This window comes from Nipponia nippon, unplaced genomic scaffold (assembly GCF_047370975.1).
Source record: "Nipponia nippon isolate SJK-2023a ecotype South Korea unplaced genomic scaffold, ASM4737097v1 scaffold_3, whole genome shotgun sequence".
Classification (NCBI taxonomy): Eukaryota; Metazoa; Chordata; class Aves; order Pelecaniformes; family Threskiornithidae; genus Nipponia; species Nipponia nippon.
In genome coordinates, this window is record NW_028262347.1 from 43,521,635 (window position 1) to 43,547,851 (window position 26,217).

General features: G+C 35.5%; 1 protein-coding gene across 14 annotated transcripts in view; it reads left to right on the plus strand.

Annotated features, from left to right (window-relative positions):
* Positions 1 to 26,217, plus strand: part of NAV3 (neuron navigator 3) — a 554,479-nt gene that overhangs the window by 373,012 nt on the left and 155,250 nt on the right. For all 14 annotated transcript variants that reach the window (XM_087765091.1, XM_087765093.1, XM_087765082.1 and 11 more), the window contains 2 exons: positions 16,550 to 16,622; positions 20,505 to 20,682. In XM_087765091.1, coding sequence (XP_087621217.1) covers positions 16,550 to 16,622; positions 20,505 to 20,682 — 251 coding nt within the window. The remainder of the gene's footprint in view (positions 1 to 16,549; positions 16,623 to 20,504; positions 20,683 to 26,217) is intronic.

The window sequence follows — 26,217 nt, forward strand, 5'->3', positions numbered from 1 at the left end:
CTTGTAGAGCATAAAAGATGGGAAACTTCATCCATCCTGCCTAAAGATGTTGCAGGCATGGAAAGGAAGGGGAAGAGAAGGCAACCAAATCATTGCTTTTTTATATGATTTGATTCTGGTTTGGCTTTCTGTTAGACCTCTTTATTCTGTACTGAAACAAGCAGTTCTCTTTACATCCAGAGAAGATCTGAGAACATTAAAAGAACCACAGGATTTATGACAATCCCTCTTCACAGAACAGCTCAGAGTTACTCACTTGCATCAGGCAGTGAGATGCATATTCCCCTGAGTCACTTGCATTTGACTGTCTGAAGTCATAAAAGAAAATGCCACAGGAACACATCCTGGGTATTTTTTTGCTAGGCTGGAAGAAGTACATTATTCATTAAATACAAATCGCATGCAGTTATTACGCTTTCTGTTTAGGCTTACAAATTCCTTGTCCTATTAATGTGTGGAATCACATGAGAATAACTCATCTAGATGTTAATGAAATAATCATGTCATAAGAAGTACTTATACTGTGATGATATCAGTCTCCATGAAATCTACTGAGATGTTAGGTTAGGGATGGGTTTGCTCGGTTAGGGGTAGGATTAGAATTTTGCACGTTTTGCTTCTGTAGACCAAGATTGCTGAACACAAAAAGACCTTTTTTTTCTCCTTAAAATCAACTATTTCCCTTCAAACCCCACCCCCCCCCCCTTTTTTTCCCTTGCAATTCCTTGAAACCCCCTTCCCTTTAATCTATATCTGGAATATGCCAGTACTTCCATGCCTCTGAGGCATGCCCATCTCACCCATCTCTTCTCCCTGTCCCTCAACTGTGTTTGTCAGGAATGTCATTCGATCTGAAACTCATTCTGTTAAACTGTATTGGGAGGATATGCAGAGATGATATACTGGAGTACTTTATGCATGAAGACTGGCGGGTGACATATACTGAAGTATTTATTGTTTGAAGAGATGCAGTTGACAGTCTCCCCATTTCCCCCCATCTGTAGTTAGCTTTCTACCCTTTTCAATTTTCTGGGTTTTTTTTCCCTCAAAAATGTCATGTGAACATTCCCTGGAGTTTTGGAATTGATCAACTATGTATTTGTGATACACATGCTTAGACAAAGAGATGATGGATGAATAAATGGCCTTGAAACCTCCATTAATAGAAACGCACTGAAAAGTTTTAACACAAACATGCAGTTTAAAATACATACGCACAAATTGACTATGACATGCATTTTAGAAAGCACCTGTTGGTTATAATCATTAATACATTTTTCCCAGGATAGCAGCAGCAGGATTACAGTAAATATGTATGCTTCATGATGGTGTATTTTTATCATCTTGTATAGGGAGAGTATGTTATAAATACTAGGAATGTCTAGAATGTTTACTGGATTTAAAAATAGAGAAGAAAGTGCGTGATGTTTAGCTGAACAGCAAAAATGCATATTTAAGATCTACAAGAAAATAAACAATGTCTCTGAAGTGGTTTTATTTTACAGTATATCCAAACAAGGCTTTTTGGTGATTTTGAGATTTTGTCAGCTTTCTAGATTTCTATCAAATGTTTGATTATTTTGGAACTGTGGCAAAATGCCAGTTCTGTTATGGTTATAGTTGAGGATTAACTTCAATTATAAGATTTTCTAACCACTCCCTTTACAATACTTCTACTTACATTATCTTATAATTGCATGTTGTATGTTAGATAGGAAACGTTATTGTTCCACATCCAAATCAAGCCTTGAATTTCCTTAGAGAGGTGGACTTTTCACAAAAGGGCATTTCTTAACGTTGAAGCAGAGTCCCAAGGTCTCTCACTCATCCCTCTTCCTAAGATAATCTGCCACTGCCTATCTTGACAATGGTGAATTCTGCAGCTTCAGTAACATGCAAGACTCTTAAGAAACAATGTGGGCATGTGTTTTGGTATGTAGTGCACACACACATGGACATGCAGCCATGTGAAGTACCTTGTGTCATTCTGATGAACCCCCAGTGATTTTATTGACTTTGAAAGTCCTTTAAGCAACTCTCCCTGCCTCTCATTTGTGAATGAAGCTTTGTGGGAGCTTCGAAATTCTGGGAGCTTTGGTGCACCGTTGCATTTTCTGGACATCTGTGAGAGTCTGAGATGGCCACTCTTCTACAGAGTTGCTAGAGCTGCTATCTCTGCTCCTTAGGGGGAGTCCAGATTAAGTTTAGGCAAGAGGTAGTGAACATAATTTTGAGATTTAAGAATCAACACCTGCAAACAATAAATGAGGGCACACAAGAAGTATGAATATCAGTATCTTTTATTTGGTTGGGCTGGGAAATCCAGCTACTGGGAAGATGTTTTAATGGAGATACAGGAACTGCACAACTGTCCATAAAATGCTGTCTGTGGTGTAATGCGTAAAGCAGCAGAGGGTGCCAGAAAGCAGTAAGTTGTGGCTTCCATTGTAACTAATGGAAAACGAAAGGAATTGTAACTAGCAATGTTAGGGTGGAATAGGGTTTGCATTGTGACTTCTGCTGCAGAAGGGAGGGAGGAAGACATGCTTCTTGTAATTTTAGACACTCACATGTGCTTAAAATTAAAATAAACACTGTCCAACAAATTGTCAAGCTTTTGGAGGTATTGTGGGGTACCTTATGCCTAGGTGACAGTGCTTTTCACTGAATCACCATTCAGTGGCTATACATACCCAGTATTTCAAAGCTTGGCCCTATAGCAAAGAGGCTGCAAGACAGGAGCATAATAAAGTAGCACAGAATGTCCCAACAATGTAGTGTGTTAATTACAAACCAACGTGGTAACAAAAACCACCCTGTCCTTCTGCATTTGTAATTGTTAAACTTGTTAAAAAAGACTTGACAACTTCCCCCTGCTCTCCTGCTGGAAAGTAAAACACTAAAAATTCGATGCCAAATAAAGCTTTTTCAGCAATATTACATTACTTCCAGAATATAATACAATTACAACATTAGAAAATGAAGGGAAAGAACAGAAAGTAGGTGCATACTGAAATTACTATGATCAGTCCAGATGTATTTTCTCACTCTGCCCTTGATCTTTGCTGGAACAGGAGCTGCCTACATCTGTTGCAGCTAATGCTAGCCTGTTTCATTGAAAGAATGCCAAATCTGCCTGATTTTACAGTGTCTTTTACAGACTCACCATTTTGGAGTTCCTTGACTTTTATGCACACTAATCCATCTAACCTTGCTCTTTTATTTGTCAGTAATTATAGCCAAGGAATAAACTCCTCTTTGAACCCTGTTGCAAATCCCTTCCACCTACAGCCTCTCCCCAGTGCCCTATTGCTGGCACATGTGAATGAGCACGCACTGCTGCATCAGAGAAGTTGTCCATCAGGTCAATATTCCCTCTCTGAGAATGGCAATGAAAGAGGTGACTTAGGAAGAAAAAGTGACTCTGCTTAATTTTTTTGGTCCTTTCTCTTCCTCTTTCCCCAATATCTACAGCTGTTGTATTAGGGGGATTAGAAGGTGCTTCTTTGCCCGCTCCTTCAGTATTCATTTATGCACTACTGTTGTGGTCACCACTTATTCCATGAAATGTCAAAATGAAGCACACTGGATTTCTCAGAAAAAAATCTTCTGTCTACTATCATCATGTACACAGCCATGGGACTGGTTGCAGAGTAGTCGTGTTTTTTCATTGATTGCACTTACTGCTCTCCCAACTTGCTCCTGGTGTCAGGAGCCCACGATCTGACCAATATCTGGAATGGCATGAGGTACCGCTGGGCAGCTGAAACTCTTTGTTAGTGAAGATTTTGGCGACACTGAACTGGATTTAAATACCGATGTTAACTCTAAATATAACCTCTATTACAGCTGGTGACCCTATTATAGGAAATACTATTAAGGTACACAAAGGTAAATTGGCTTAAGCTGGCAGCAGAAGAGGCAAGTTATCACAAAGGCTGCTTATTTCAACAGCATTAACTAATCCCATCTCATGTAAAAGCTCTTGATCAGGTTAATTAAAATATTAACACAATCTTCTTATGTTTTTTTTATGTAACTTGTCTGTTTAAATCCACTGTGTCCTGAAACTTAATACACAAATCATTAGAATACAGTACAACCATTTTTGTTTCAGCAGAATTAAATAGTATAAATACAGTAATCTATTTGGCAGCTTTCTGATGTGCAGGAATTATTTAAAACACTCCTAGTCTGAGGAGTCTGCTGACCATATGATCAACAGATGATCATATGACATAAATCAGAGCTATACTTATTTTAAGTTGAACTTATTTTAAATTGGCCCAGTGTCTGGATATGAATTAGTCTGGGCAGGGTTCAGTTTCAGAATCAGTCCAAGGTACATTTTTTTTATTAGGACATTATTGTATTCAATCTCACAAACTGATCACAAATAATTTTTGCTTTTTGAAGAGTTTATATCAATTTAAAGCATTTGTTTACAAATGCAGTTCTTTTAGAAATTCTTTCAGGTGGCATCCTGACTAGCACCAAACATTGAAAGTCCAAAAAGTTGAATCTCAACAGTCTTTCTGAAATAGAAATATGTTTGTATTTTAGCTTGTAGCTTTTGGCAGTCTTTAATTCTATAATAATTAGAATATGCTTCGTTTAGGCTTGTATTGTCAGCTAATTGGAACCTTGTTTGAATTATTTATACCTCTTGATTCTTCAGTTTCTTTGGAATTACAATGGGAGCCTACCGATGACATTTCCCTCTAGGGAAAAAATACCACAAGAATTTTCTTTGTCCTGGGGTTTCCACACTTGAGAGCTGAGACCTATTTGCATGTGAAATAAATAATAGTTCATGAAGTTAGATAGCTACAGTTTTGTGTATTCTAACTGCACACATAACTAGCTAACCAGCATCCTAGTCTAGTGGGCTGTTTTGCCTGTCACTCTACAGATTTTCTCAGTAATTCCTACCAATAATAACTTTAAATTAGTTTTTTTCGTAAAAGCTCTCACTTAGTTCATAGACAGATCAGCAGCAACAGTCCACAGTAAACATATGTGCAAGGGTGTCTTCACAGTTCTTGTATATATAAGGCTTCTATTTGGATTTCTTAGCATAAACAGTTTAGAAAGATTTATATTGTTACATCGTATAAATTAATGTATTTGAAGATATGTGGCCCCTCCAAAGCCCAGTAAAAGCTTATTTTTCAAGTAATACTGGCTGTAATTTGGAACTTGAAAACACTTGGATAACTATTTAAAACATTGCTTCCTCCTACACTTCACACTTCATTGGCTACAACTGGAAGTGAAGTGACAACAAGCAGTAAGTGCTTGTTCAGGCCTCATTTTATAGGCTTGAGCACTTCTGATGTTTCTATTATAACATTTGGCTAAGAATTCAAGAAAAAATCCTGGCCCTGTTGAACTTAAGAGCAGATATCCCATTGCCTTCCGTGGTTCCAGGTGTTTTTATTTTCCTTGACTGAGAATCTAGACACAAGATCTTGTGAAAATGTGGAAAATGCTTCCCATGTTTATAAGCATAGAGCAAAGAGATAGGTAACTGTGAAGGCTGTTTATCAGCATGGTATGAAAACATGTACAGCATGACCTAATATTTCTTTGTATATTATGCTAAACATGGTTTAAAATACAATGCTCAGGTACACTAGCAAAAGTGAAAGACTGAATCTGAGTCTTTTGTATTATCCCTATGGCTTTTTTAAAGACATCTGGTTTAATTGGAATAGTTTTAATAACCTGTGACACAAATTCATCATTGATTTTTTTTCTTTTAAGTCTTTTTCTTTAGGGCTTAGATCAATTTAAGTCCGTAAATTAAAGACTAAACATAAAGGAAAATCAGCAACTTAGTTATGGTCTCTCCTGCAGGACTTTAAGTTCCAGCTGGAGGACCAGCCACATAAGTTTAGACCTACAGAAATCTCTGGGCTGTGCTTTTAGAGGCTGTTAATAACAAGTATTTTTATCACTTTCCTTCTGATGAGCTCAATGTTCCATAAATATTTTTCAGGATAATATGCGAAAGATATCTAATGAAAAAACATCAGAATGTTTATAAAATAAAAAGGCCAGAAGGATAGGAGCAAATTGTCAGTGTCTCTCCTGCACAAGCTGTAGCATTATGACTTCTGGTGTAGTCAAGAGGGAGGGTTCAGAAAGCATAAAGTGCATCTGGATGGATTCCATTTGCAAAGTTCAAGAGATGTAGTGAAATGCCCCATAGTTTACCTGTTTACTTACCTTTAAAGGATTCATTCCGTCACTGGTTGTAATTGCCCTTACTTCTAAAAGCTGCTTTTTTTGATGAGCTAAATGAAGTTGCTATGTACTAAATAGTGGTGAAGGAGAGAACTGGAATGCTTTCAAAGGTTTAATTAAATCTAGTAAATGAACACTCTGTCGTAGACTCTCTTTTGACCTAATGGAGAGAAGCTCCTCTGTTTTAAAGAAGCATGCATTTTCACATGGCCCTCCAATTTTCGGAAGTTGCCAAGTTCCATAAACATTTAGGCGTTGGTACCCTGCTGACTCAGAAGTGTTGCGTAACTTAAAAAAAAGATTGTAGACAGGCTCACTAAAGTGATGCATTGCTTTAAAAAACACTGTGTTTAAACAGAGTTCTTTTTATCATTGCCTTGAAAAACATCCTCCCAGGGTAGTATTTATCTTCAATTTTGTGTTCTTAGTGCATGTGTAGGGCTCTTTCACAGTGGCAGTGGCCACAGGCCTGCGGAGATGAGAGCACTGAAGTAGGGAGTTACTCTGAGACTCTGGAAGAGAACTTTTGCCTAGTCTTTTCTTTTGATCCATGCTGCTGTGGAGTTGTATTTTAGCTTTCTAAGAAATTCATGCAAGATATTGAAATACATTCATGGTTTTCTGAATCCAAATCCAGGAGTCTATTCAGGAGCAAATGCAGCACTATATTCCAATCAAAAATCCAACACTTTCTTCTCACAATTTCTATTATAGGAGCACAAAAGCACTTCAGAAATTACCATTGTTGTATTTTGTGCTTTACAATGTCTGCTCTAGAGACTACTGTATAGAAATGGGTAGAGCAAATGCAGACAAGACACAGAAGAAAGAGTGGGTAAGAAAGGAAAACAAGAGAAGCAAGATCATGCCATTACATAGATGAAAAGAGAAAAATTTTGCATTCATCTCTTATGTGTTTTTTGGGATGTTTGTGGATAGAGGTTTTTTGGGTTTTTATATGAAAATGACCAGCAGATGTTCATAATGATCTGTTTGGCCATCTAAAAATTATGATTAGGATTAAAGCTTTTATTTAGAATAACTGAATTGTTCATTAACTTGTTGATGTGTAGAAAAAGAAAAAACAGCGAACAAATTGTATGTGACATTACAGAGATTATCTCCCATTCACCCCAAGCTTTCCAAGCACCAAGTCAGGGGCTAGGTGAAAAACCCACAACACCAATTGTTGCTTTCATGTTCCTGCCAGGACTGACAATAATACATGCCAAAAGGGATCCCTTTCCCACTGTAGCATTTTCTTAAAAACAATACACACCCCAGCTCATACTCTGACCTCAACAGTGACCTCATACATTCTTTTATCAGCAGGTCAGTACATATGTCTTTTGAATTCTCCAAGTATTTGAGAAGTTAATTTGTTTTCACATTTCTGGGTTTACTGGTCATATTTCGTGTTTGGAGTGCATGTTGGAAGAATGTGATGTGCATGTTCCTTAATATCTGTTGGAAAAGGAAGTGAAAGGTATTTCAGTTTTAAATAACATCATCATCCTTTCCTCAAAAAATAACTAATAATTAAATAACTCCAGCATCATTTCCTAAAAATTTTTGCCTGGGAGGCCTACATACCAGTAGTTATTATCCTCTAAGGTAAAATTCTCCCCAAATGCCTCCAGTAAATCAGTTTTTAATTTGCATATATGGTCTCTTATTGCAAAGTCAATGCTGAGTTTGGAACAGTTTTTTGGACTGATGTTACATAGTTCACTGATGGTTATTTTCATTAAATGCTCCTTAAATTATTCTATTGCGAGTAATGAGGAGTTTGTTAGAAAAAAGTTAAGCCGAATGTGTGTGCGTGTCAGTGTATTCTGCTTAACACCCTGAAATGCATTATAATTTCCATAGGAAAATGGAATGTGCCTTGCATCTGGGTGAGGTAACAGGCCACGTGCAACAGCAAGTCAGCAGAACGCACTTAATATCTCCCAGCAGGACTGCTAACACCTGTTTTATCTGGGTGGGTTTTCAAATTTACACCACCCATGGAAACTTGACATTGCCTTCCAGTATAGCTACACAAAATTATTGCAATAAGCAGTCATGCTAGGAGCTCGTGGGAAATAAATTATCAGAACATAAATAATGGGATTTTTAAGTCTCTGCTCTTCTTTGTACTTTTGCAAGGTGAACTTTCTACAAGGTGAACTGAGAATTCATGGCAAATTTCACCTAGTCTCAGTAGTCTTTGGTCAAGGGAACAGTGCAACATGCAGCCTGCCATAACAGCATCGTGCACAGAGACCGCAAATTTGAAACTAAAGAGGTTCCTCAGTCAGGTCACTGTAAGTTTTGCATTACTCTGGGCCTTCAGGATTTGGAAGAATTTGGGTGTATTCTCTGCCCTTCAAAGTGTCCTTATTAAGTAGTAGTAGTAGTAAAAAATATTTTTTATTACATAATAATACTGTATACAATTTCTTCACAGGGAATCTTGGTGGAAATATAAGACTTTCAGACAGTCTTGCTCAATAACAAAAATCTTTTAGTATGAACACATACATATGTTAATAATACCCAATTTTAAATATGCAAGAGACAAGAAAGCAGATGACTTGCTTTCACATGTGTTAAACTAGTTTAACCTGTGCAATATAAAAAGAAACCAGTCTGCTTGTTATAGTTCAACTATAATACTTGTAAAATGAGCCCATAGGAATTTATTTTACATTGTTCCCTTTGAAAGTCTTTAACCCTACTCTTTTGTTCTAGCCATAGTAGAGATAAAGTTGAGAAAAAATGTTTTCTGTAGCAGGATCCTCCCTTTTGGAATACCTAGGAATCAGCTTTTGTGGCTAACATGCGATACAGTGTAGTGAAAATGCTACAACAATTTCGTAAGTAAAATTTCAGGACAGCTTTCACAGAAAACAGGTAAATGAACAACAATGCTAAACCGAATGGAGTGCATTTCATAGAAGGTGTTTCTTATAATGGCTGAGGTTACCGACTGGTACTTTTACAAATAATTACAATAAATCTTACCATATGTTATAACAAATAAATCATAATTGCTTACTTTTTATGGATTAGATACAATTTGTGCCACAGAATATGTACAATTATAAAGGCATTAGGGATTTTTTATATTTTAATTATATTACTTTTTGCAAATTTTTCTAAAGAGATGAGCAGAACTTCACATGTGCCAAACATCTGCTTTCAAGTGAAGAACAACAGGGGATTCTCATTACTGAGAATATTATTTCAGCGATCATTTAAGAATCACCTAGACTCTCAAACAGTGTTGAATGTGTGGCATTTGAAGAATGGATAAGCAGGGGGATAAAGACATTTGACTGGGTAATCCATTTTGGTATATCAGTTTTAATCTGGAAAGACGCTTTTGACTTCAGTTGAACCTCCTTGGTGTAAGGTGGCTGTCAGAAATGGGCGTTTGGGCCCACTACTCAGCCTGACAAAATCATAGTACATATAGATATGTACGACACAAGCATGATAGTAAGTAGAATAACAGGCAGTGTATTCAGTTATCACTTGTTTGAAATGGAAAAGTTCTTAAGTTGTTTGATTTTTATTTTTTGGTGAAGGAAGTATTGCACCTGTGCCTATTTTGTACACAGTGAAAAAAGCTGAATGTCCACCTGCCTGGTTTATGAAGTCCGGCTTTGTTAAATAATCTGAGTTATAAAACTGAGGATAAAAATATAAGTCAGTATAGAACTGCAAGCATATTCTCTTTGTATCTCTATCTTGTAGCTTTCTATCCCTATGCTTTAAGGAGAGGCAAAACAGGAATACAAACTAGTGAAACCAGCTGGGAAGAAAACCAATAAGGAACAAAGTTACAAGGCAAACCAAAAATCTGGGTGTTTCCCACACCACAAGTGAGTTGTCAACAAGTCACAATGTGTGCAATGGATGAATCAATTAAGAACAGAAAGTGAAATAAACTTGTCCTTCTCAATCTCTGAGAACAGCTTTAGGTGTAGCAGGTTGTGCAAGACATTTGGCCAAAAAAATAGACCTTTTAGTGTGTGTGTGAGGTTTAAACAGGTATCTGTGAGAGTGTACATGACCAATTCTCATACTGTTCTCTGTTAGGTGAGGGAATATCAGAGTTTAGGCCATGCCCACCTTGAAATATTTTCCAGTTTCTTCCAGAGCATTCTGTATAACGAAGTCTATCATGAACAGTTTCATTCGCTCACCAGCTCCAACAGGTGCACCAAACCCGCTTTTATCCACACCTGAAGGCACCTCGGTTGCTTGCCTGAATGTCTGTTCTTTTTAGAGCCTGCAAGTAAGACCAGATCTCTGGCACTTCACCTACTACTAAGAAAGCAGACAGAACTCAAAAGCTAGTGTGTCTTCTTCCGTGCTAGGTTCATGTGGAAGTCAGACAGACAAATAGTATCTGCTCTTCCATTTTTCATTTTATTCATTTTCTGCAGCATCTGTACTGTAAATCTGTAGAGCACAGGATGCTACCTGTAAGGTCTGAATTGTATTTTTATTTGATTTTGATTCTACTAGTGCTACAGAACTTGAATGAGAATGAGCTGTGTAATAACAATAAATTATTTTCTAATTCTGCATTCATTTAAATCCATTGACCTCCACAAATTTTGTTAGTGATGAATATCCATGGGAAAGAAAGAGTCAAACACAGGTCTCTCAACTCAGGTTAATACTCTGGGGAAATTTAGGAAGAACTCTTGCTGGTAAAGTGTGTCTGAAATACAGTTACCATGACACAGAATATCTCATGCCTAATACTAATCTCAAAGGAGTACTATTTGATATGAAAAAAAAAAAAAAGCAACAAATATTGAGGAGTTTTATGGAGTTTCTGTGCTCTGGAAGGTGAGTATATATGTGACTCTCTGGGTTTCTGTGGCAGACTATTTCCACGAGTGTCCCTAATCAGCTATCAGTAACATTAGAAAACTTCTACACAGCAAATCCTTTGCCAAATTTTGTCTGGGGCTCTGGGTCATGAATCAGAATGTCAAAACACACACAGAGCTATGGAAGATAGCACTGAATGAAGTGCTAACAGAAATTACTGTTTTACTTTCACTGCCAAAATAATCAAGAGTATTTTAGGAGTGTATATGTATAGAAACATTCTGTAATAATAAGGTATTGTATTTATAAAGGTGTCCCATTCTTCAGCAGGAGGAATCCAGCTGAAAGTAGACAAATAACAACTAAATTGTGTATGTGTCTATATGTTCTTGTAAACTGTATTGTCATAAACTTAACAAGAGAGAGTTAGTCAAACCAAAGTATTTTTCAGAGCTTCTTATAAGTACAGAAAAACATAATGCTGTATTAGTCATCATTACTTGTCTTCTGAGCATCCAACAATTAAATTTATGTTTGCAAGTGAGGAAAGTGTTGTCTACCAGACAAAAGAGATGAAAGCTAATCTTGGTAATAGCAAAAATAATTATAATAAATAGACATATTCTATATGTTGAGTCACTGGTGAGTACAATCCCACAAATGAGCTCTTCCTGTAAGTCTGCTAACTGCTGGGTATTAAGTACTACTGTTTATCTACATGCAACTCCCACAGTCTGGTTTAGTGATTTATTTCTGTCAGTAAAATTTCAAATAGCTTCCAGTCAAAAGCAGATTACCCACAACTACGCAATGTAATATGTTACAGCAGATTGCCAATGTATCTTCTTTGTATGCCATGTAATTTATTAATAGTATCAGAGTTGTGATATTGCTGTTTATTTGTACATCATTTTAAAATGTGAGTGTAGAAATATCTTGGGGCTCACTAATATTTATAGTGTAAGTATTTCAGGTGCTTTTTTCATAATGCTGTGTGTATGAACAATATTAAAAGGACTTGATTTATGAAAGAAGCTTAATCTATTGTAAGCATAACTCAGTAGGCTTAATTTAAAGAGCATCAAATGGTGTTATCTACCTGATGATGCCCACGAATCTTAATTCCTAAATTATCATCCTCTTAGCTGAGTTTATCTGCACCCATGATGCTGGAGCTACATTTCAAGAATTGGGCGTATTATTCTTGAGTTTTGATAAGGAAGTGATTATAATATAATATTTTTTTGTTACCTCTGAAAAACAATCTTGTGCAGTATTGATTGACTTCCAACATGGTTAACTGAATAGCTAAGTGAAAAAATATCTACATGGCAATGAAGGTTTATTATATCATTAATTCTTTATCCCATTTATAGGTTTTAAGATTTTTAATGTGGCAGATCTGCTATTCAACATAATGCACTTCTTCCACTCTTTTGAACCTTTAATAGAAAATAAGTGCCTTGGACCTAAAAATTTGGGGGATTGACAGTGATGGAGTGCTGTTCAGCAACAGTCTGATCTTGGCAACTTCTACCTCTACAAGCAAATTTGCAAATTTAAGTCACTTTTCTCTATCTTGATGTGTAAGATGCGGAGTCGCTCTATATCCAGAATTCTGTAATCTAATGAACTATATCTTCTGCTACAACACTTTGTAATTCTGATGATACTATTCATGATAATGATGAACATCAGTTCTGCTATAAACTGGTACTTTTTGCTAGCGAAATTCACTATAAAATTGTGGGCACATGTGAGATACAAAATTTGTCTGGCATCTATGTTAAGTGTTACACTGCGAAATCTTCAGCCTTGATATATAAACAGGTAGAGTTCTACATCTGCAGTGTCAGCTCTAGGAAGAGTTTACCCCAGCATATAATAAACCCACCACTAACTACTTAAATAAACATGGACTTCAGGGATTCATACCATTCTTGATTGAAACAGTATTGAGGAGTGGAAGCTGCTTGAAATCTCTTAGAACTTTTGTAATTGCAAAATTACTCTCATCTGTTAGTAAGTTTGAATAAAAAGTGTTTGGGGCTGCTAGGGTTTGAGTTCAAAGAATAACTGTGGTTTGCCAAGGCAAGAAGTAGGTAATTAAAACAATGTTTAGAGACACACTGAAAGCTTCAAAATGGGACAACTCTAAGGCTTTCTGAACTGGTGAGGGAAGAAAGTGAAAATAACCCAAGAATGTATTAGTGCATCTCGCATTGAATCTCCTAACAGTTCCCGAGAGCTGTATAGTAACTGCAGTTGTTATCAGAAAACTGACTGTAAGAGTTATTTTCTGACATTTTCAGTGTATTATGTGGCTGTGAGTTGCCACACCAAACTTGCTCAATTCACAAGTCAAAACAAGACTTTATTATAAGGCTAACAGTGCAACCACAGTCTATTGTCTGAAAGCTGGCCACTGCTATTGCTTCATACACCACCACCAAGAGGGATGACTTTGGACGTAGGGCTTCTCTTACAGTTCTCTTCATGAACTGTGAAGCAAAACAGAATTTGCTTTGTAGTTCTGCAGTATATTGAGTCATTGGTGTTAATGGTATGACTAGTTTTGTCTGAGAGTTTAAGAGATGTGACTTCAAAGACACATGCTGTAGAAGTAGACATGTAAAGTAACCAGGTGCCATTTCTATAGGATATTTTTCACCTTAAATGTATGTTAAGGTTTATGTATTAGGCTTACTATTTACTAAATATTCGGTATTGCAGATATTGAGATGTTTTGCCAGCACATTAGGGTTCAAATGTTCCCTAATACATTAGGTTTTGTTTATAGTTATGTTCTGAACTACTGCAGAGGGCACATGCCCATTATGAAAAATGTCTGTTACACTCCTAGGTCTGCCACAAAATATTATTTCAGTTATTTGGAGGTGGACGCTACTGACATCAGTCTGATTTTTCTTTTTTTTTTTTTTTCCTTTTTTTTTTTTTTTCCTTTGGCTTGCAGTAGTTAGTTGTGGAGCAAAATTTCCCATCTTTGAAGTAGTTGATTTTGCATTATGGTTGATTTGAAAGTTCAGAGAGACACACAGTTATACAGCTGATATCCAAACAAATCTTAATTTCTTTTAAATTCTTCAGGACAGGAAAATTTCCATTCAAATTGTTTTTTTTATGTAGTTGACATTGGTTAAAGGTCGAGTAGAAATATTCTCATCGTGTGCATTATTTTCACGACTGATGCAGGGGTGTAGCTGGAGGTCAGGGCTGAGCCAGCCCAGCGCCTTGCCGTTGCCATCAGGAGTGGCACCATCTGCCTGTCCCTCCTTCCCACCTCCCCTTTCCTCTCCCAAACCATGCCTTATTCAGGCTGGGACGCGCCCTACCCTCTGCTGACTCCTGTGCTCACCTGGCTGCACGGGAAACCGGAGTGACTGACTAAAATACTTTTGCCTTTTTTGCTGGATGAGTTTTCTGCACGGAGCCAGCTCCTGGTGTGCTCAGAGAAGTGCTGAAGCCCAGCAGAGGCGGCAGCGACAGGGCCCCGCGCCTGGGAGGAAGAGGAGGTGAGGAAGAAGCAGATCTTCCTATTTTAGCTGCAGCCAGGTTTCACCTGACTTAGCTGTGTCACATCTCTACAGGTTATGAAATGACCAGGTTTATTTGGGTTTTTTTCATGGTGTAAAACTACATAAAGATTTAAGACAATGACAGAGCTACGGCCTGAGTTTTTGCTGTTACTGTGCTGGGCCAGAGTTGGAGTAACCCCATTGATTTTAGGATGGTTATTCTGCATTCACAGCTGTGCCAACTGGTGACACCTACCAAACTGATCTATGAAAGCATTATGGTAAACCCCAATTTTGGAGTAACTTTAGTTAGTGTTAGTTGCAGAGTTGTTTCTGGTTTTGTTTTTGGTTTTTTTTAATTGATTTAGGAGAGAGATTATTTATCATTTCCTATAAATGGTAGCATGTCCTTGAAAACAAGTGTTTGAAAAGACTTTTTTTAAAGATGTGTTTACTAGTGTTTTAGAGTTTATTAACCTTAAAAAGCACATGTCTAAAAATTTGCCGGTATTTATAAGTTTATAAATACTACCTGTGGATCAAGAGAGTCTGTGTGGGCTTTAATACATATTTCTAGGGTCAGTAGTAAAAAGAATATTTATATTCCTTTCAGCTAATACCATTTTCTGAGAATAATGGCAGAACTACAATCATAGAAAGATGACAATAATAAAAGGCCCTCCTCCTAGGTGAGAAAGATACTGCTAAGGATCAAGTAGCTTTTATTCAAGGAATGAATTTACCCCTCATGTTTTGAGGGTTGAAAACTGTTGATATGAGGTATTGTAAAATGTGTAAACATTCAAATAAAATTAACTACATGGACTTGATTTACTGCAGGCTTATGTTTTTGGTGTTGAATATTCCTTTCTTTTTTTTTAATGTTCTGCAATGAAAATGGGTGTTTAAAATATATTGTTAAACATTTTGTTTTATTTTTGTGGTCCTAATTGCCTTGAAAAAATCCATCAACCTAAAAAATATGTTTTAAAATCAAATCTGTTGAAGGCATTTGACATAGGACACCTCTCTATACATAATTTTTCTGTTTTCATAGCAGCATATTTATAGACAAAGTTGTTGGTTAAAAGATTTTACATTTATAGCTGCGTATTTGCTTCATAGATCCTGGGAGGGCTAGGGGAACCAGCTGGGGATGGTGACTCAAGAGAATCTTTTGGAATATTCTAGCTCCCTAATCTATTAGAAATAGACATATGAAAGGAGTCAAACTAGTTCTGTGATTACTCATTTTAGAGGCAGAAGTTTTATCCTTTTATTGATCTACATTTAGGCTACATGTTCTCTTATCTAAAGCTCTCTGCAGTAACTGTAGATTTCTTTTGAACCACCAAGAAGTCAGCACTGTGTCCTTCCCTAAGCAAGCACTCTTCGGAGAAGCATAAACATTAAATAAATTAAAATTATTTAACATAAGCTTTGAAGAAAAAAAATAGAGAATAAACCACTGCTGTGACATCATTTTCACAGAATTCTACATCATCCCAAGGAATATCTTTGCTAACACATGTGTTGGAGGTTTTGCTTACATTTTTTAGTTAACTCAGTCACCCACACCTCCAGACATATACTCACTGTCTAATCCTCTATGGATGCTTTCATTGCTGCTTGTTTGTAGTGTATAAAATCCAGTTTTATGTTAAGTAGGTGGGTTGCTGATTTGCCAGCATGCCATTCTGGATTGGGCATTTATGAATTGTTTTTAAGCACTAAAGCGGACAATGAAAGCTTTATATCAATTCCCCAATTAGCAGTAGTCATTCTTGTTAAACTTTGGTAAAGAGCTGTAGTATGTGATGAATGTAAAGTATTCATTCCTGGGCTGTTTCTTTTTTTTTTTCTTCCCCTGCATTTCTACATTTTGTCAAATAGTCTTATGCTGCTTGTTATTTCTGTTCATATTGCAGATTGAGAATGTTGATGTCTGCCTTAGCTTTCTGGCAGCCAGAGGCGTAAATGTCCAAGGTCTTTCTGCAGAAGGTAAGAGAAACAAGTCATCAGAAGAAATAATAGGACTTTTTTTCTGAAAACTAATTTTCTTAATACAAATTATTTGCACCTAAATACCAAACTGCAGCTGTCTTGAACAGCATGCAAATATAGATTAGTGATAGCGAGTGAGAGAGTTTCTTTTTAATTTCCCTTGAAATTGAACCAAGAAATGCAATGTTTATGAAGCTTGAGACAATGTTTTAAAATAATATTTTTTCAATAGTATTAATCTTTTCACGTTATCTGCATAATATTATATAGGTACAGCGTTTCCCAAGTGTACTTTTAAACTTGTATAAGTTTATATAAGGGATTCAAAACAACAAAAATGAATATGACAATCTTGCTCAGTTAAGTAAACCCAGGGAAGACTACTTGTTTAAGCAAATTTATTATTAGTAGTAATGCTGTCAGGATGAGTCTGAAAATTATTGTATTCTTTTGATGTCGTGTATTAGGTGAAAGAGTGAATGGTCTTGCTGTTTATATTATAGCCCTTTTTTGCTGTATTAGTCACCTCAAGTGATTGCCTAATATGGTTACAACTAAGTTAATAAATATATTAAATCAAAACCACTATAATACCAATTGTCTTAATTAGTATGTAATATTTGCCTTATTAATGTAAAATTAAGTCAGGTGGATACTTTATCTTGTAAATTAATAAAATGTACACAAGCGTTTGTCCTACAACAAATTAAGCAGTTATGCAAGGTGCTGTGCAGCTTCAAAATCACTCTGACTTCCATGGCAGCTGAAGACAATAGGTATTAACAAGGCACAACCCTATACTTTCATTTTCCTTGTAGCACAAATAAAAGCTATAAAGAAAAATACATTCTTTTTCAGATATGGTAATTTCAGCTGAATTTTATAAGATACCCAGAGAAAAAAACTTTGAACATTAACAACTGTTTTATTTTAAAATTAATTCAGAATTGTTGTCTTTCACCATTTCTACCTTTCTAGAACCTTAAGAGAAGTGTAACAGGGCCACGATATGTAGTATCTGTTTTGGCTGTCTCCTTATGGAAAGCTCCTTAACTCATTTAAAAGAACCTCTGTATATACTGTAGATATGTTGATGCATGAGAACACTGAACATTTACATGTTACCGTTCATCTCAAAGCTGTTTAGAACTTGAATTTTTTAGTCCAGCCTATTTTTACTTGCATATGCAGTAACAATCAAATGTGTGAATAGCATGAATTTATTTCATGAGAATACTCTTCATTGTTTAATACCATGACACAGCACATGACACTTGTTTTCTGTACGTTGTTAAATAAAAATCTGAGTGCATTCTGTAATACATTCCTTTATTTGTACCTTTGTTTTGCTTTAGAAAATAATTTTTGGTAGGGTATGAGCTTCAGCTGTGTAGCATTAAGTTCAAATACTACTAAAAGCAATAATATTAAATAGTGTTAAATGCAAGGACTATTTTTTAAAACTTTCATTAATCTTTACAACAGAATTTTAATAAGGCAGACCTTGAGTTCTGAAGTAAGATCAAAACTAGTTTTGCTGTTTTGCCATTGTTCATGAATCTGGGGTAAATCCACTAATATCTTTGTAATGGTATTAGTTCAAAGTATCACAGAAGTATGATTCCCTTAAATATACCATTTTTAGCATGTATAATCCTGGATATTAAAATTTGTCTTGAGGAAAAGGAATTGAGAAAAATAGACTTTTTTTTTTTTTTATCATGGAATTGTCAAGTTACCTTAATAGTTGTCAGCACATTTACGTGTAAAATCAATGAAGTTTAGAAACCATAAGTCTGTTTCTTGTAATAGGCTTTGGTAAATATGTCTTGTTACTACTGGGTCATTTATTAATGACCAGAAAGTTTCTGGAATGAGTAAACCATGAGCTTAACAAAGATTGAAGATTTCACAACCAGTTTCCCACCTCATTTTGACACTTGAGCAAGGAAGTCTAGAACAAAAGTGATTTTCAAATCTTGACTGCAGAATCTCTACTGGAGAACCCAAATTATAAATAATAAGCCAGTTGCTACAAAGAAAAACACTCCCCTCCTCTTCTCTGCAAGTGTTTAGTACCTATTAGAAGTTTCTGGATTTTTTGTGTTTAAGAGAAATCTTCCAACTTTAACTCATTTAAAAGTAAGGAAAGAAAAAGAAGTTCAAAACTGATAACATTCTTCTTTAGAAATAATAAAAAATATAGCTTAACACAAAAAGAGCAAAATTTTAAGACAAAAAATGATGAGTGAGATTTAACAAAAAAAGGGTTCTTTTTCTGAGCATTAAGTGATGCAAAATCATAAGAATAAATAAACTAGTATCACGTACAGAAAATCTTTTAGAATCAGAGCAGCTTAAAGATGGTTAGTTATGTGGTTTTGTTGGGGTTTTTTAAAGATAATTTTAAATATAAGTTTTCTGTGTTCCTTGATAATGATTTTCATTGAAACCAACGTGACTGCAAAAGTCATTGTTGCTTAAAAAGCTTTCTAATTCTGAGAAAGTTCTTCTGCCTATCTCTGGAAGTCTCATGGGGAATCAAAGATTCTGCAGCATCTTCATGGGGAAGATGAGAAAGTATGGACACTTAGAAAAAATTTCCATTTTGCAAAGGATATTGCAATGTCCAGGATTGTGTTTGCCTTTGAAGAATGGATTGAGAGCATAAGGCCTCCAGTGTTTGCTGGCCTGTTAGTGTATGTACTAACATTTCACCTAATCCTGTTGAATGAAAAGTAGTATGGTTTAAAAGACATGAATATGACTGTCATTGTTTATAAATTCTGCTTTAAAAATTACCGAAGAAAGTCTGTGTAGCACATACAGCTCAGTATTTGGATTTGCAGGGAAGGCAGAAAGATTGCAGTGTTGTATGTTAGGTTACAAGGCTATAGGCCTAATGAAAACCTTTCACAAGAAGTTCAGTGCCAAAGAAAATTAATAATGAGGCTATGAACAGACCTAAGTGCTGCAGATAATTTCATTAAAGCCTCCTGAGGCTTCTTTTTTTGACACAGAGATCCTTTATGAGCAAAGAATAACATTATCCTTTTAAAGCCTTCATCTGAGGCTGGGGAAAGACTAAGAAAGTAATGGGAGACATGAGGATGCTACTGTGGCTCACCCGAATTTCATACGGGTAGCTATTTTAGACTCGTGTGAAAGCTGCAGTTCTGAAGTCTTCATTAATCAGTAATAGCAGTGTAAAATAGAAAGCTAGAAAATCATGTAGTTGGAAAGTTCAAAAATGTAATCATGAACCTTACGGTCACCTTTTCTAGTAGGTATTTTCCATTGATCTCCTTCTCTCATGTTCCTTGCAAATTCTTGTGAATGGTTATGTGCTCATCCACAAGACTGTTACCATCTCCTCTTTCCAATTTTTCTGGAAGTCACTCTTTACTCCCAGTGTGCACAGAATTTGCCCAAAAAGCAAGAAGAGTAATTTAAAGCCATGATGTAGAAGGGATGTGTGCCTAAGACCAGAAAGAATTCAGATTTTTCTGAATGTCCCTCTGCTTACTGAGAATATTTGTATTGTATTGAGGCAGGAGTATTCATTTCAGATTAAGTATATTATTTAAGGTTTGTTGTACTTTTCTTTATGACCATGCACATATGACTCATCATGAGGGCATTATGGAGATATGTATTTATTGCAACAATGACATGTAAGTGAGCAAAGATTATAACAAACAATACAGTATCAGTGATACCTAACATGTCCCTGATATTAGAGATAAATGAAGAGATATAAGGCATAAACATGTATAGCTACAGGTATGTACAGAGATCTTTTAGTATAAAACTGTTACAAAACTGAAGTCTAAAACCACAGTGTTTTCACTTCTTTTTCCTTTTTTTTTTTTTAAATAGAAATAAGGAATGGAAATTTGAAAGCCATTTTAGGGCTGTTTTTCAGTTTGTCTCGGTACAAACAGCAGCAACATCATCAGCAACAGTACTACCAGTCTTTGGTGGAGCTACAACAGCAAGTCCCTTCACCTCCAGCTGAAATCAGCCAGTCCAAAACACACCAAGATATGCAGTCGAGGTAGGTTAAAAAGTTAATTTTCTCAGGTGTAAAAGCTTTTTATTTGTCTGTTCAAAAAAGACAAAATTTTGTGAAAAAAAAATAGGCCACTTTAAGACTTAAAAGACTGGCTTTTTCTTTTTTTTTAGCTATTTTTGCAATGGATGTAGGAAAACAATATCTTAAGCGCGTGTTTGCTATTAAGCTTGCATTTCTTGGGAGTAAAGCTAGAGTGAGAACAGAGAACATTCCAAATTAAATTTCGTTCAAATTTTGATTAATTTTAAAGCATTCTTTCGCTTTATTATTGATTCTACTGTCCTTTGCACATTAAGAGACTGTTAGCACACCCTGAGGTTAGTATACTGGCTATTTTCATGTTTTCCTCACATACTCAGTTCCACATCTAAATGAACGATTTCAAATGATTGGCAAAATACATGGGGAAAAGACACAATTAATACTTTCATTTGTTATAAACTCTTTTCATCCCCACGCATTCTGGTTTTGAGTGCCTAATTCTATTTGAATGTTTTTTGAAAGGGAGAAGAAATGGCCTTAATCTAGTTTCTTTTAAGTGGTCAGTTTATGATTTAGTTTTAGGAAAGCAAAGCACTCAGCAGAATCCTTTATTGCTGAATTACATTGCTTTCAGACTGAAGCTGAAAACGTATTTTGAGAAGGTAGTTTCTTATTGGCCATGACAAAAGGATCAGGTTTAAACAGAAATATCTATTTAAATGGAAAGAGTATTAGCAATGTATACTTTATTGAGGAAGTTAAAAAAAAGCCATTCACATGTAGGACTATGTAAAGTGTAGTTTAACGAGCAGCTTTATATATTGCTGTCTTGGGTTTAATATTTGTTTGGTTTATTATTTGCTTGTTTAAAATGTTTTGCATACTTACCAAACAATTGTGTGTCTAGAATGTGATAAGTCAATGATCTAGGATGGATTAAAAGTATCGGACTACGATAGTGAAATTTTGGTTCTTGAGTCCATTCATATCTAAATTACACTTTCATGTTTATAATAAATCTATTTCTTCTTCAGCTGAGAAAACTTTTCACACTTCAGCCTAATAGAAATCTTTGTCTTGAAACTTAGGAATGTGGTAAAAATATGTTTATAGGAAAATGCTTCTGATGGCATTTTAGTGACCTCATTTGATACAAAAATTAAGATACACTTGCGTTTGCCTTGGGTATTACAATATGAAATGCATTTTTTTTTCTCTGCTACTGAAAATTAATGTCTTTGAATGCTTTCTCTGTGAAGTTTACTATTAACATGTAATCTAGGGAACCATGGTGTGATCCTAGAAGAATCTGACTACTCTCAACATTTTCTGAAGTTGAATTTCTGCTTTCTGAAGAATATTTAATACTGCATAAGAGGCAATAACATTGTTATTCAGAAATTAATTCTTTTTCCTATCATAAAGAAGACATTTTGAATGTAGGTCTACAAGCGTTCACTGCTTTAATCAGTGGAATTAAGGGCTTAGCCAGCTTCGTGTAAATACCTTTGGTTATTGGGTTTTGTTTATAATTTAGTAAAAGAACTGAAATATTTCCTGCTTTTCTAGTTTACCTATGGTGAATTTTTAATAAAAAAATTGTTACCGTGTTCCTTCATACATCACTACTGTCGCAAGGAATTCTGTTTGTCCAAAAAAGCTTGGAGCAGAGCACTTGTTTACTATTTGGAAGACAGCTGTTGCACACTAGCCCTTTGTCTGCTCAGGAATGGTAGGCAAAGAGGGGATGAAGTTTTCATAAAGCTTTCTTTTCATTATAATTCTCCAAGATCTCACAGTCCTTCACCGCCTTTTTCTCCTCTTCTACTTTGCTGTGTTTAAATACACTTCATTAGGAGGAAAGGCAATTATTCCATGTCCAGAACCCCGGCATTCATGCCTTCATAAAGTGACATCTAAGGCTGGTTTAACAAAATTCCTACTTCCATCGGTATGCTTTAGACCTTCTACTTTAATGCCAGGAGTTTAAAATCATTTCATTCTTTGATTGAATTTCTATTCATAGCTATGTTTCAGCTGCAAAATGTTTCTATGTAAAAAATTATTACACTGAGATTGATACCATCTTTCTTATTTCCCATCTGTAAACTGAAAGCAAGAATTTTTCTGTTAGCTTTCACATATACAGAAGTTCAATGTTTGTCACCATAAACTTGTGTACTGCCTGAGAGAATATGTTTTTCTCTCTCCATATATTTTCCAGTAAAGCCTTTAAGGGTAAAGAAAGGTCCCTACTTCTAAAAGCTTTCTTCTGTATGAAAGATTTCTATCATCTGCTACAAATACATCTAGTATTCTGAGCTGCTAGCAAAACAAGGAGCTCCAGGACTTAGAAACAAACAGAAGTATAGATTTTTATTTTTTTTTAATACTAACTGGCTTTTCATTCATCACCATTTTGAAGTAATATTGGGACATTTACATAAAATAATATGTCCCTTTCTAAGAAAAATGACTGCATTTGAAAAACAGGTTTTCCACAAATAGATGGGCATGTTCAAGTATACATTGATATGAACTCTCTGTGGTGGACTCAGCAACACTTCTTTTCATAGCAGTCATTTAATTTAACTTAATTTAATTTAATTTAATTTAATTCATTCTTTTTTTTCCCGTCAAAACAAATATTTTGGAAAATAATTCAAAATTATTTCCAAACAGCTTTTTAGTTTTAAGCTGTTAATGAGTAAATAAAAGCTTCTGTTTAGAAAGAAGCCAAAATATGAAATTAAAAAAGAAAAGATGCCTTTGATGGGATTCATCTTGCCTCTTGCCTACCTTTTGCTATCTGAAGTGTGGATAGGTAGCTTACATGACTCCCAAGACTGATTTCTATGATATGATTTCTTTCATGGCAGCTGTGTCTCAGCATTAATTACAGAAGGAACCAACACGACTGACTGATTTACAGGGCAGGGGTTCATGATTTAGACGGTCCTAAGGAACTCATACGGATGCCCCATGGGACACTTGAGACCTTTAGGTATTTTTGACAAAAAGTAGTTTCATGCAGGTACTTAAACCTTCCTCTTTCATTGAATGAACAGTATTGAAAAATGATAAAATCTAAGGTGTGTAATAATGTCACATTCTTCACCTTTCCCATGTGAAATTATTAACTCAACAGATAATCTAACTACTATCAATAATAGAGTAATTTTACTTTTTTTCTAAAGAGGTGGTGATAAGACAAGCTATTTTATCCTTTCATAGTGGATGTTAATCTTTAAGGCAATTTATTATTACACATTTATTGTGTAGCTATGCCTCACTTTCTTTATTAGCCTGTTGCAGTTCTGAATATGCTTTTAAAAATTCTTAATAGTTTCTTCTTTCTAACATTTTATAATGTGAAAAGGGTTGGCACGTAGAAACCTCAAGGCAGCAAATTACTCATGGTGTATATGTTAGAAGAATTATTTGGCAAATGCACATAACAGATTATTTTCCATTAATTTGGTCTGTGGTCCTTTATTACCTAGAAATAGTTCTTTCAGGTTTTTGAGAGGAACAAGAAAAATTATCTTATTATTATGGCAGAAGCCAGGTAATTAATATAGTAGTGAACACCTGAATGGCACATTCATCTTTATTCAGTAATGGCAAAACTCTTCAAACCTAATTTGAGTAAATTTTCAAGGGTATTGTGAAAATTATCTTCTTATACTTATGAGCATTTAATTTTACTTGAAGACTCATATATATCTACTGTGTTAGACACCTGAGAAATAAAGCTGTCTGTTTGAGGCACCGTACACATTTAAGTACATTTGATAGGTGTGTGTTTGTATGTGTGCAGACATGTAAGCAAAACCAAAACATAGACACTGAAAAAGGTGGATGTTTTTTATAGGCTTTGTACTTTTTTAGAATGTTCAGTAAGCAATCACATTTCATGTTGTAATTTAAGTCTTTGAAGCTGTGTCATAATAATTGCAGTTACTGCAGGTTAAATTAGTTCATAAGAAAAGTTATCTTCTTTGTTGCTTCCAGCTGAGGTATAGTAAGCATATTGCTTAATTTCAACTTGATTTTCTAGGAGGTAAAAAGCTGTTGTGTGTGTTTTATTAAATAAGTATGACGAGGTGATGCTCTTCACTGTTTCAGAGAGAAATACAGATTATACATGGGAGAGGGAAATACCTCTGAGAAGTCACACAGAAGATGGTCAGGATACAGAAGTGGTAGCATTCAGGCCCTGCTGAAGACCAAGGAAGTTTTGTCCTTGTATGTACAGGGATAGTGTCTCAGTCTCATAATTTAAGAGAGTGGTCCTGATGATGATGATGACAATGATGGTACTCTCATCCTGATTTCCAGGTTATGATATCCTCAGTAATGATCAATGTTCATGATCATTACTGGGTCTGAGCCTGTTCTGCATGCCACTGAAGCCAACCTACTATCAACCTATCAACCTCAATGAGAGAGTGTTTGGGCTTTTTATCAACAAAAGCCGAAACAGGCACAAAAAATTATATTAGGACTCTACAGCTTTCATAGCCAGGTTGTTTTGATGTGGTAAACAAACAGAAGCCCCAGGGGAAGGTTATAATCAGAATACCATGAGGCTGACAGGATTAGGTTTGTGCAGAAATGGGGAATTCATGAAACTAATTCAGGAGGCTAGTTGTCCTTGGATGACTAGGTAATTTGTGTCTCCTAGAGGAGACAACACAGATCAGGAATGTAATTAAACTTTCTGGACGTCTCTCTCTCTCCTTAGTGCAAAGTTTGCATAGCAGGATAATGAATTTTCTATGGCAGGCTCCTAACAAAGTTATCTAAAATTAGTCAGTGTGGCAATACTTTAACATTCCTAATCACATGTAATCTGTCCATAACCAACTTAGAATTGTGAAAATTGTGTACACAGAAGGGGAGCAAGATTCTGGATGTGAAAGAGTATCATTGGCCTACCTAATCCTAGGGCCAACAGCAACATTTCAAATTAAATGTAAAAAGAATGAAGGAGGTTGATTTATGGTAAGTGAAATTTCATTGCAAAGAATATGCTTTATTTATGGAAGATTATAATTTCATACCACTAAGTATAAAAACTCTTAAAATTATTTAGATTAGTGGAAAAATCTGCGGTAAATAATAAATGGTAACCTGAGGGAGAGAATGGTTTTAGATGTGATTTGTGATTTCTTTTTAGCCTAATGTTTCCTATATCCTTGTATGACTAACTGTGGGAATTGAATACTTCAAAATCTGAGGTAGGCACTTCACTCTTTACTTATGACTTTGTTGCAGCTTTGAGATTTAGTTAAAAAAATACAGTGCTGGTGGCCTTATTTATATCTGTCAGTACAGATAGATGACAACAATGGTTACATTATATTTTTATGCTTTGCTTTGCTAGTGGATTCCATTATCACAGCAATACATCTAAACTTTCTGCAGTGATGATCTTTCAACCACCCAGATACTAAGAGAAAACACATGTGGATGAAAGAAGTTCTGTCTCATTTATGGATTAGGCAGTAACTGGTTTCAGTAAGCTGTCAG